This window comes from Saimiri boliviensis, chromosome 1 (assembly GCF_048565385.1).
Source record: "Saimiri boliviensis isolate mSaiBol1 chromosome 1, mSaiBol1.pri, whole genome shotgun sequence".
Taxonomy (NCBI): Eukaryota; Metazoa; Chordata; class Mammalia; order Primates; family Cebidae; genus Saimiri; species Saimiri boliviensis.
The window spans coordinates 83,284,109-83,297,329 of NC_133449.1; the positions used below are offsets into that span (position 1 = coordinate 83,284,109).

Here is a 13,221-nt window from a genome sequence, read left to right on the forward strand (position 1 = left end):
AGAGGCCAAGTTGCTGGGATTTTTATTTTTTAAGGTTAAATTCAATAGATTATTTATTAAGAATATAAGTGAAACTAAACTTTATGCCTTACTGAACTATTTTTGGAGCCTACACACTATTATCTTTAACTCTATTTTTTCTAAACTTGTATCTCTTTCTATAGTGGCCCTTGAGTCAACTCCATGGGAGAACTAAGGCAGATAACTGACCCCATCTGCGGGTCATCTGAGGCAGATAAGGTAACTCAGATGGATGTTCAATGGCTTCTCTAATTTAAGCAGGACTGAGTCCATTCCTGACTAGCTAGTATTTTTCCCATTGTGACACAATTTTGTTCTAAAACCTATTTTCCCCAATTCTTCATTCTTCTGTAAGAAATCAGGTATAGCCTGTAATCCCAGCACTTTGGGGGTCTGAGGCACATAGATCACCTGAGGTCAAGTGTTCAAATTGCTTGGGCCTAGGAGGCAGAGGTTACAGTGAGCCGAGATCCCGTCACTGTACTCTAGCCTGGGCAACAGAGTGAGACAGTCTCAGATAGATAGATAGATAGATAGATAGATAGATAGATAGATAGATAGATAAAAGAAATCATGTATAATACCTGCCCCTATTTGGGAGAAATTAAGGAGTCTGCTCCTCTATCCCTGCCAAAAAAATTTTGCAAAGATTGTACAAATGATCCAATAAGAGAATATTTCTCACATTTCAGTGTCCAGAACCACCTGGCAGAATAGCTAGAGACACTGCTAGGCCCCACATGAGAATTTCTTATTCAGTAGGTGAGAAGCAGAGACCTGAGAATTTACATTTCCAGCAAATTCCCAGGTCATGCTGATGCTGACCTGAGGACCTCATTTTGAGAACCTCAATTTAGGAACAAGGGAGTCTGTAACAATGACTTCATTTATTTTGCTCTTTAGAGCAAATCTTTAGTGGCTTCTATGTGTAAGATAGACTATTCAGACATTGGTCTTTAGGTTCCCAGACTTCATGAAATACAGGGGAAAACAAAAAGGCAAAGACTGGAACTCTAACAAAAGGCTGTATTTGAAAATCACACATGAATGATCAAGTGCTGAAACTTCTGATTTTTTTTTTTAGACAAAGTCTTGCTCTTGCTCCCCAGGCTGGAGTGCAATGGTGCGTGATCTTGGCTCACTGCAACCTGTCTCCCAGGTTCAAGCGATTCTCCTGCCTCAGCTTCAAAGTAGCTGGGATTACAGGTGCCTGCCACCATGCCTGGCTTATTTTTGTATTTTTAGTAGAGACAGGGTTTCACCATGTTGGCTGGTCTCAAACTCCTGACCTCAGGTGATCCACCTGCCTCAGCCTCCCAAAATGCTGAGATTACAGGCATGAGCCACCGTACCTGGCCAAACTTCCAATCTTAGAGGACGGGAATCTAAGCAGAAATTCTCAGAATCTCTCCTCCCTCCAGGAATGCCTAGAATAAGTGGCATCTGAACTGAACCTCAAAGGAATGATCCTGACACATGAAATGATTCCCAGTGGAAGAAATAAAGAGGGCAGGGTGTCATGGGTGCAAAAATGCAGGGCAGGTTTAAAGAATCACGACTTCTGTCGGGTAGCGGTGTGGCAGGAGCTGGAGCTAGGATGGCTGGCTGGAGTCAAATCCCAGCAAAGAAGAATCCCAGACATTTTTGCATGGCAGAGCATCTTCTCAGGGCCCAGCAATAGGGAGATTCCACAGGACACTTTAGGAAGCCATGAAAAGAGACTAAAGCAGAGGAAGCAGCAGTGAGGCTGTGCACCCCTTTTTCCAGGAATGAGGAGTGAGAAGAGGCAATGACACGGAACCATTATCCAAAAAGCTTTCTCAGCAGCCAGGAAGATCTTAGGCTTACTCTTCTAAGTAAAGGGCTACCTTTTCCTCAAAAGGAGTTTCTATCACCCTCTTCTATATAACTAGCCTCCAAGAATCCTTTTAATGGTCTTCCTACTAAAGTGTTAAATTTAAGAAAAAATTGGTATTCCCTTGACTGTCAATATTCATAATTCAACAAAAACTGAGAGCAGCCCATGTCCAGAAATCTGAGCAGCTCCCTTAACACATTAATCTTCCATGCCAGCAGTATATATTCATATTATCTGGGTGCTGCAATCCACACCTAACCCACACTTTGTGGTACTATAGGAAGAGCATCAAATTTGGAGTCAGAAAACCTGAATTCTGGAAAGCTAGCCTCATACAGATGGATAAAAATCCAATGATCTATTTCTTTAACTATAAACGTAAGAGAACATCTACCCTCACAGAATTATCACTAAGGAAACACATTTATTTAGAATTTACTAAGTACTAGATCCTATACTGGGTGCTATGAATAATCTCGTTTAATTAATTAAGCAAGATGATCTATATCAAAGTTAAGTGCTATACTCATTAACAATTATTATTACTACACTATCCAAAAGGGATTCTAATTCAAAAATGTTAGAAACTTCAATTTTGAGCTGAAAGTCTAGTAAACTGGTAAAAGGAGTTTTTATTTATTTTGGGGAATGACATCCAACCAAATTGTCTGGATTTATAAAAACTACAGTATTGGCTGTTATCCAGACCAAAAAGCCCATATTTTCTGCTTTCTTCAGACCCCAAAATGTTATTATATAAATCATCTCCCTCCCTACAAATAACCATATGTCATTAATTCTTTTCAGTGTCACAATGGGAAATACTTGAAGAATGTTACTCTAAATTTAAGAACTTAAGAGCAGGGCTGGGCACAATGGCTCATGCCTGTAATCCCAGCACTTTGAGAGGGCGAGGCGGTGGATCACCTGAGGTCGGGAGTTCGAGAACAGCCTGACCAACATGGAGAAACACTATCTCTACCAAAAATACAAAATTACCCGGGCATGGTGGTGTATGCCTGTAATCCCAGCTACTCAGGGGGCTGAGGCAGGAGAATTGCTTGACCCCAGGAGATAGAGGTTGCGGTGAGCCAAGATTGTGCTATTGCACTCCAGCCTGGGCAAGAGTGAGACTCCGTCTCACTCTTCATGACAAATGGTTATAAACCCAGAAATCTTTATCTTGGTTTAAGAAAGTAAGCTAAGGCCGGGCGTGGTGGCTCAAGCCTGTAATCCCAGCACTTTGGGAGGCCGAGGCAGGTGGATCACAAGGTCGAGAGATTGAGACCATCCTCGTCAACAAGGTGAAACCCCGTCTCTACTAAAAATACAAAAAATTAGCTGGGCATGGTGGTGTGTGCCTGTAATCCCAGCTACTCAGGAGGCTGAGGCAGGAGAATTGCTTGAACCCAGGAAGCGGAGGTTGTGGTGAGCCGAGATCGCGCCATTGCACTCCAGCCTGGGTAACAAGAGCGAAACTCCGTCTCCAAAGAAAAAAAAGAAAGTAAGCTAGACGGGCCACGCGTGGTGGCTCATGCCTGTAACCCAAGCACTTTGGAGGCCAAGGCAGGCGATTACCTGAGGTCGGGAGTTCAAGACCAGCCCGACCAACATGGTGAAACCCCGTCTTTAAAAAAAAAAAAAAAAAAAGTTAGACAAACATTTAGCTATCACCACAAACTAGATATTGACTAAAAACTTAAGAATAAATTTTCCTGATGATTCAGATGTATAAAATCAGCACTTCACTTTTCCTAAGAGTTAAGAAATATTAAAAATTAAGAAATTCAACAAGGTAACTCTCAGTATGTAATAAATTTGGGAGTAATGCATTTCATAGCCTCAAATTCTTTAATCTTTATGTCCCAAGGAAGACAGAGCACTTCATACCTCTTCCTGGTGCAAACGCATCGAGCCAGAATAGCTAGAGAATGCACCTTCTCCAGAAAGATCAGATGCTGAATGTCAGGATCTGACTGCAAAGCAGGTAGAAAAAGTTCGTTTTGATGCTTTTTAACTAGATCCTGTCTTCATTACAACCTCATAGCTGGAGCCAATAGAATCAGTCCTCCAGGGAGCAGGTAGGCAGGAGAGGGAACCAGGTTAGGGTGGGCATTTCACATTGTCACCCTTTAATTTTAAACAAAATATGTATATGAATATGAACATCTAGAAGTCTGAAAGGAGAACGTTACAGAACAACAATGTTCAGCCTAAACTCAACAATGCCTGTGACCTTGGACAAGTTATTTGCCTCTGTCTCCTCATCTCTAAAACTTCACAGGTATGTTACAAAGACCAGACAAACTACCATGCAGAAAGCCCTCATTGGTACATGGTACGCACTCAACAAAATATTTTTTCCCACCAACTGTGACAAGGAAGAAGAAACTATGGAATAATTGGAACACAGGCACAGTCTTTGAAAATAGTAAGCATTTCTAGGTTGGGTGTAGTAGCTCACACCTGTGATCCCAGCATTTTGGGAGGCCGAGGCAGGCCAATCACTTGAGCTCATGAGTTCAAGATCAGTTGGGGCAACATGGTAAAAACCCTGTCTCTACAAAAAATAAAAAAAAAAAAAAAAAAAAAAAAAGAATAGCAGGGTTTGGTGGCACACGCCTGTAGTCCCAGCTACTAGGAAGACTGAGGTAGGAGGATCACTTGAGCCTGGAAGGCAGACGTTACAGTGAGCTAGGATCATACTACTGCACTGCAGCCTGGCGAACATAGGCAGACCTTGTCTCAAAAAATAAATAAATAAAAATAAAAACAAAAAAAAGTTCGGGAGTGGTGGCTGGCCAGGAGCTGTGGCTCACGCCTGTAATCCCAGCACTTTGGGAGGCCGAGGCAGGCAGATCCTGAGGTCAGGAGTTCGGGACCAGTCTGACCAACAAGGTGAAACATCCCAAAATATAAAATTTGCTGGGCATGGTGGTGCATGCCTGTAGTCCCAGCTACTCAGAAGGCTGAGGCAGGAGAATCATTTGAATTCAGGAGGTGGAGGCTGCCATGAGCAGAGATTGTGCCACTGCACTCCAGCCTGGGTGACAGAGTGATCTGTCTCAAAAACAAAACAAAACAAAACAAACAACAAAAAAAAAGGCAAGCATTTCTACAGATGAAATGGAAGAGTAGGGCATTGGAGACAAAACATAGAAAATAAGCATGGAACCTAGGGATGGGTTTTATAAAGAACGGTAGGCCTGCCTACAAGGTTTGAATGAAATATGTTAGAGTAAGAAGCAGAGCGAGGCCATTTTAGAGAGAATTTGAAGGCCAAACTAGAGTCTAGAATTTAATTTATACAATGGGCACAAGCAACTGTTTCTGAGGGGGAAAGTGGCGTGGTGAGTGTTCTCTCATGAGGAGTCAAGCTGCATGATGTTAAGTGGGGAGATGGTTATCATGAACCTGCACCTCTGCTACTACACAGTTCTCTAAATACGGGAGGTGGCATTTTGTTGTATTTCCACATTCCTCTTTTATTTAATAGAGAAAAAATACCAAATATAACTTTATACGATACATGAACTGATTCTGAGAAAAGTGATAACTTAATTTTGCAGATGAAAATCCGAAAAAGAGAAAGAGGAAGCGGTGTGTGTGTGTACATTTGGTGTTGGTGGTGAATGCTGAAGCCATCAGAGGTTGAAGGGCTTGTCTTCTTATACCAGAAGCCTTCGTGTGATAAAGCCATTGCTCTTGTATCTCAGTGCCTTAAGTCAATGAAGTGTGTTTTTTTATCACACTTATTTACTGTCCCATAAATCTCTACAAACTATTTTATCTAAATAGACTAGACTCATTTTAATATCATATTTTCCTTAGCCAGAACACCAAAACTCATTCTATGATACACCTCCTGAAATTTTTGGGACCCAGTGTGGAAAATAACTTGAAACCAGCAAAAATGCAGAAACAACTCCAGAATAATCGTAGCACTATCAGGTACAGACACTACATAAATAAATTCATATAGGAGGCATTAAAAATCCAATACAGGCCTGGCAAGGTATCTCACACCTGTAATCACCACACATTGGGAAGTGAAGGCGGAAGGCTTATTTGAGGCCAGGAGTTCAACACCAGCCTGAGATACATGGTGAGACTCTGTCTCTACAAAATTTTAATTAGCCAAACATGGTGTAGTCCCAGCTACTAGGGAGGCTGAGGTGGGAGGATGGCAGAGTTATCACCACTGCACTCTAGCCTGGGCAACAGAGTGAGACCCTGTCTCTTAAAACATTGCACTCCAGCCTGGAGAAAGGGCAAGACTCCATCCAAAAAAAAAAACCTCAATACAGTTTCAGAGGAGCATTTTGCCAATACTCAGAGATTATGTACTAGGAAAGATTATACCCTGTAGAGTAAAAAAGGCAGCCTTGCAGGCATGTAGAAAATTAAATTAGCTGATAGAAATTGTATGTTATCAAAAATATGTGATAACTGGAACTAAAAATACCAAACAAAATACCAAACCAGGGGTAGGGATTAAAAAAAGGTGTGTGTGTGTGTGTTTAATCAAAATTCTCCTAGGATTGACAAATGTGTGTAATTCTCCTGAGGTCTACCATACTTGAAAGTTAATTCACCCTCAGGTTCCTCAACATAGGTGGTTTTCTGTTACAGAAATATCAGCACTAAACTTGTGCAACTCCTAAACCACAATATTTAAAAATAAGAAAGTCACTGGAGCTAAATTAGGAGACAAGGGTCACACTACAAAAAAAATTATTTTTAAAGCCAGAACACGAAACACGAAGTTTACCCCTATCGAAGGGATTCCTCTGAGAAACAGTGTATGAGGTAAAATATCAGAGGCACATGGTGATTTTTTTTTTTAAATTTAAAGTTTACATCGTCCAGAGAGGACAATTAAGACATTTCCTGTGTGTAGGCTCCACCCTTCTCAGAGAGCAGTTTTACAACCTTCCTCAGCCCTTTCAGAATAACAGCCTTTTGTTATGGGTGGGCCTAGGGGTGCACTCCTCTCCACACCTTCTTCTATTTTCTCCTAGTTTTGGATTTTTCTGAGACTACCAGGCGTGGGCTGGCGGAGGAGTGGTGCTGGGTTTTCGGCTGACGATCCCCGGTTGGGTGCTTTCCCCTAGGCGGGATGACACAATGAAGCGGGAGTCCGGGCCGGGGAAAGAGGGGCACGCAGTGGATTCTCAGACCCGAAAACCGTGGGGCTCCTAACACAGACCCAGATCTTGAACGCTCCCCTACCCCAATTCCTCTATTACTACTTTCAAGCGCCCCCAGCTTAAGTTTTAAAAAAAGCAAATTTGCCGAAGAGCTCAAGAGAAATGACCAGAGACACAACCGTTCCCCAGAGCGAAGGAAGCTTCCTCTGAGCTAACTACCAGAGGAATGCGGCACAGCCCAGCAAATGTTTAAAATCACGTCCTGTTCTGCCTCTTGTTTTCCAGAAAAGTGTCATTACTGTCAACTATTTCACAAGACAAATAAACCAATGAATGAAATATATCCTCCCCGCTCTTCCCAATGAAAACATTCTAGGACTGAGCTGCTTCCTTCCTTCCTCCTCCTCACAGGAACCACATTTGCAGCACTGAGAAGAGTTAAAATAAGAAACACACACTCCTCGAATACTACTTTTTTACAGTACTAGAGCCATTCCCAGCCTACTACTGATTCCAGGGGCTTCCAAACGGAAGGAGTTCTGTTTTCAGATATGAACCTTTTTTTCACATATAAGTTCTGAGACGCTGCTGGCCAGGGCCTGCGGTCTGGGCAGGGGCAGCTGAGGGCTGCAGGGGCCGCAGGTAAAATACACAGCACACTGGTGCACACACAGACTCCTGCTCTCCCTAAAAATATGCTCAGCAAAATATTGGACTCATTCAATTATTTGGGCCTTAAACAGACTCCAAGAAACCTGTAATTGATCCAACTAATCCAACTCAAAGCGTTGAAACGACAATAACTGGCTTTCATTAGAAATTACACATCCCACTAAATAGATGGGAAGGCTCTTCCCCAACACAATACATCAGAAAAATTAAAATTAAACTTCGGAATAAAAAACTGCAATTTACCGAAGGCTTAGGAACAAAAAGACCACTCCCTCCTCCCCTTTGCTATTGTTCTACAGGACTGGGTCTGAGCAATGCACTTTACACCTTTAAAGCTTCCCAGAGGTAACAGGCTGGGGGCTGGGAGCCAGAGGCAACCCGGAATCAAATAGCTGCATACTAATAAGTCTACGAGTACTGATCTACAAAGATGTAAAGTTAGCTAAAAGGAAAGAAAATGTGTGTGCAGCGAGAATCTGACAACCCAGTCCTAGAGAGTCAAAAGGGTGCTGGAGAGAGAGGGCCTCCAAATGGTGGCTTTACTGGAGTGGAGTATGAGCAACTGCCTCCCGTATAAGTCATGAATGGGGTGCCCGCAGCCAACCACAGGCTCTGGGGCCGAGCTGTGCGGCCGCCCGTCTTCCTGAGGGTCACGTACCATACGGCACAAATAAAGCCTCCAAGAACCTCCGTTGGCACAGCCCCGGGGCAGGCCCGGCCTTTGGGAGAGGGCTTACCTTGGAGCTGCTTGAATCTGCCTTCCAGCTGGTTGTAGTTGTAAGGCACCTGCCCCGTGTACGCCGGCGACAGCGGCCCGGAGATGCTAGACGTCCTCTGCAATTCCATTATGCCCGGCGTAACACCCCGCAGACTGCGCCCTGGAAATCCCGCTCCAGCCCTCTCCCAGTCCCATCCAACACGCAGCAGCCTCCGCAGCGCTCGGCTCCTCAGGCGAGCCCCATCCCGGTCGGCAAGCCCAGCGGGTGGTCTGATAGGTAGTCGGCTGCAGGAAGAGTCCGCCTTAGCCCGGCAAGGAGTTACCACACAGGCATCTAATTCCTTGGAGCTTCCTCTCCTTCCGTGGCCCTCGCCTGGAAGCCCGAAATAAACTACTGAGGAAAGGAGGGAGAGAAGCACAGAGGCGTCGCAGGTTCTACTAAAGAATTTTTAAATATGGCCAATCCTAAGCACGCCACGGTTGCCGAGCCCGGGAGCTCGCGGGCGCAGCACGCACACCTCTTCCCGGCTGCCCGCGGCGGCCGCCGGTTTGTAATTTTATCAGGAGCCACTCGCCGTGTGCTGGGCGGTGATGTCACCCGATTAGCATAACAGCATTGTAGAGGAAACGCAGGCCGTACCACGAGGAGGGGCGCGGGGGAGCCTGGCCGGCCCCGCGGCCCCCTGCCGGCCCCGCACGGCCCGCGGCCGTCCCCGCCGCCCGGCAGCCGCCGCCCCCGGGCCGGGCCCTGGCCTCGCCGCCGGCCCGAGCCGCGGTGGTGCCTTCCCAAAGAGAGCTGCTGGAATTACAATCTTTTGTTGAGCCTGCTGTAACGGAAAAGTCTCCGATGACTATCACACGAAAAGGCGAACGCGCCCGCCGGACGACCGGGAGAGGGAGGGTCCTGGGCCCGCGCAGCTCGTTCGCTCTCCCGCGTCTGCGGAGGTAACGCGGCCCGCACCTGGGCGCGCGCGGCGGCCCCAATGCACTGGCGCCAACGACGCTGCGGCGGCGGCCCGGCGCGCCACCGGGAAGAAGTCAGACAAAGTCACTCTCGGGGCGCCGGGCAAGGCCACAGCAGGGGAGGTGTAGGTTCGGGCTCAGTGAGGAGTCTCAGCCGACTTACGCTGCCGTCAGGGGATGTTCAGGCGGTGGAACCTGGAATAACTCGGGCCTGTGACAGGAATTCCACGCCAGGAAGATGTAAGGGAGCACCGCTTTGCAAGGCATTGTGGGAGAAAGGTACACAGGTAAACAGCGCCGAGATCCCTGACCTGGGGCTGTGGATCAGCCGGTGGGGAGGTGAGCGAGCAGAAACGACCTCAATTCCTCCTTGTAAAACAAGGCCTTTAAACTTGCGGTTCTCCAAAATTTTAAATCTCTACTTCCCAGCTGCTTCTCCCACCGATCTCAACCAAAAATAAAAAAATCTACTAGAAAAGAGAATGATCAAAATGTATTCTTGGGAAATAATTGACTCAATTCTCCCCTACTCTCCCCATCCTCCTATCCTCCCCTTTTTCCTCTAACTAAAATAGGCAGACAACAAATGACACTTTAGGCATTTTCAGTTTGGAGCCCTGCAGCCATACTCACTGAAGAAGGCAATTTCATTCCTAGGGGATTCCAATCTTCAGTAAAGAGGTGGATCCCCACCCCAAATTCACCTCAGTCCTCAGGGCACTTGTAAAGGAAGTAACTGCAGCCTGGCCAGGCTTAGAGTTAAAACAAACCCAGAGTCTAGCTAACTGCTCAACGCTGAACAACTGCCCACTCCTTCCAGCCGCATAACTAGGTTTTTAATACCTCCACAATGTCATCCTTTGGCTCTGGAAAGCCCGGCCCAACCAGGAGAAGAAGACATTTCTCATCATCTAAGATGTAGAACTTTTTTTTTAAGGCCCCTAGTGCTGTCAATTCACACTGCTGATGGGAGGCAAGGCAGAGCGATTACAAAACATTTGGTCTTGGAAAAAGCACTTGACTAGGATTCCCAAGACCTGAGTTTCTAGTCCTGGACAAGCCTCTTAATTACCCTATGACCTTAGAAGAAACCCTGGATTCTTTCTAAACGTCGACTGTCAGACTGAGTAATAATTAATGCCCACCTCTACAGGGTCACTGAGATGATGTGGAAATGTTCTAAAAAATGTTCTAAAAATTGTCATACTTTCAAAATTAAGAGTATATTCTTCAAAATGCACCACCCCCTCTTTGCATCCCCCATCCCCTCCCCCCCCCCACCACCACATCAAGACTACAAGTCGAATTGGGAACTATCTCAATGAAGATCTTTTTAACAAACCCTTCTCCACTACTTAAGTATACTACTGGTGAAGTGATAAGTCTTTAAGTGTCCAGCTACGGCACAGAAAATGAGATTACAAAGTGCTCTGCCAGCTTATAATGTTTGATTTTTAATCTTTGGGCCACTTAATGAAGAAAGGGAGTCACCATTGAGAATCTCCCTTTCAGCTCCCTCTAGTATGGGGTAGTACATGAAATACTTTTTAATTAACCAGGCTGCATATAGTATGACTGCAGTAGAGCTGGGATGAGCATAGCCACACTCAGGTACAAATCAGGCAGAATCAATACATGCAAGTATTAAAAAGGTTTTGACACTGGGGAAGGGTGTAATAATCCCACAGGGATAAGATGGAAGAAATGGGAATCTATTTGGTGTGATGAGGCCAGGGAAGAATAGGACAGATCCCTGATGACCCATTTGACCACCTCCAGTTTCAGCAGTGGGGAGGAGGTACTCATTTTTCTTTCTTTCTAGGCTGTATTTACAGTATTTAATGTGTGCAAGGCACACTGCCAGTTGTTTTAGAGGATTCAAAAACGACTAGCAGAGTTGCTAGCCAAAGGAAATGGGACAAATACACAAATAGTAAAGTACCAAAAGAATACAATGAGGGCCGGGGAGGGCAGCTCAAGAATTCAGAGGACAAGGAGGACACATCTGCCTTTTGGAGGAAGGCAGGTGGGAAGAACTCTAGGAGGGACTGGCAGAGTTGATCACACTTTGAAACACAGGTAGACATGAACAGGCTGGAACAGGGGAGAAGCCTCCTCTCAAGCAGCACAGTAAAAGCACAAATACCCAGGAAATAGCACCAGCAAGTGCTGCAGTTTGGCTGGAGGACAAGGAACCCTCAGGGTGGGAGGAAAACCCGGAAAAGCAAGTTAGAACCAAGCCTGTTCTGGGAGCCATTGGAGATTTTTGAGCCAGGGGAGTCCAGGGTCTGGGCTGGACTCTAGAGGTGATTAATCTGGAAATGTTATGTAAGAATGGGCAGAAAGGAGAGGAAATGAAGGCAGCAAGGTCAATTGGGTGGTTACTGCAGTAGTCCAGGTCAAAGGAGCAATCAAATGAAAAAGAATAGGCTGATGTAATAGTTAATCCAAAGGACTTTGGTAACTAACTGTATGTGGGAGGATCAAAGGAAAGGGACGAAGAAGACTCTTGAGCATTTTAGAACTGGCTAGAGGGGTGCAGGTGACGACTGCACATTTCCTTTTAGACAGGTGGAATCTGAGTTACCTGCAGCACCACTGGATGACATGTCTGGAGCAGTCAGGGATGTGGAACTAGAGCTCAAAACTGAAGATACAGTCCTGGGTGCAAAGGTGGGAGTTGAGATAGTTATGGAGTTAAATCTAGAAAAAGAAGTAAGAGGCAAAGGGCTAAACATGAGCCCTGGGGAAGGCCTGGGTTTGGGAGGAAGAAGAAAACCAAGTGGAGATGCCAGGGAGTTGCAGAATGAATATATAAGGAGAGAATTTCAAGGAGGAAAGAGAGTAGATGGTCTCAAGTGCTGCAAAACAAACAAACCAAAAAGTAAAACTCAGAGAAAAGGCAATTGGTGTGCCAATCAGCAGGTCAACTGGGTTAATAAAAGCAAAAGGTAGGTTACAGGGAGTTAGAAAATGAGGAGAAAGGAGGACAAGGAAGAAACTATGAAGATGAGACTAGTGAATGAGGGTTACCGGACTCAGGGGAAGGGGTTCCCAGGAAGGGCCCGACTGAGCATGTCCTCTATGCACAAGTTTCAGCCCTAAGTTGGCACAGGCAGGAAAAGGCCAGTGGGAAATGCTCAAAGGTATGGGTGGAACAAATCAGAATTACTGTGGTCTGATGGAAAGACTCAAGTCCAGAGTCACGGACTCAGGCTTACCCTAACTTCTAAGTGCCAAGGAGCTATGTAATCTTGATCATGTTTCTGATGTTTCCTGGGCCTCTCAATCCTTGTCTATAAACCAAACAGTTTGGAATCCATGGTCATAAAAAATTCCTACTGACATTTTTAGTATTAAATGTATTAGTGATTTGGGTTCACCCTGCTTAGGTCCCAATTCTAACTGCAGTCCCAATTATCAATCTCCACATAAACTGAATGGCCATACCAGAACCATCACATCTGGTAGCTTACAGAATGCTTCCACATATATTTTCTTAAGTGACTAACCATGTGGGACAGGTGCCTCCATTTTGAAGCCAGGGGTAGCTGAGGTTCGCAGAAATACAGTGCCTTGCCCAGGGCCCCAGCTGGTGAGTGGCACAGCCAACACATGGACCCCATATCCACCAGCTCAGCGTGCTCCCCATCCTCCCAATTCTGCTGTTTCTCTCATGTGCTCAGAGTATATTCAGCTTGCTGTGGGTTTCTGAGCTTTTCTGCAAAAAAAAAAAAAAAAATCACAGAACTCGGTAAGTGGTATCAAGATTAATCTAAAACCCAAGCAGGCCTCCACACGAACCTCTACAACATTTAGTTTGAGTCAGGATTAGGCAC

The 13,221-nt window shown here is 45.4% G+C and overlaps 1 protein-coding gene across 6 annotated transcripts in view; it reads right to left on the minus strand.

Moving 5' to 3' along the window:
- The window catches only part of SPTBN1 (spectrin beta, non-erythrocytic 1), a 218,642-nt gene that overhangs the window by 109,521 nt on the left and 95,900 nt on the right, over positions 1–13,221 (minus strand). The window contains exon 1 of one of the 6 annotated variants that reach the window (XM_010333601.3): positions 8,439–9,007. The exons of 4 other annotated variants lie outside the window; for them this stretch is intronic. In XM_010333601.3, the coding sequence (XP_010331903.1) occupies positions 8,439–8,547 (109 nt within the window). In that variant the 5' untranslated portion in view covers positions 8,548–9,007. Of the gene's footprint in view, positions 1–8,438; positions 9,008–13,221 lie in introns of those variants that run through there. One more of the 6 variants, XM_003922733.4, reaches the window with a different exon arrangement.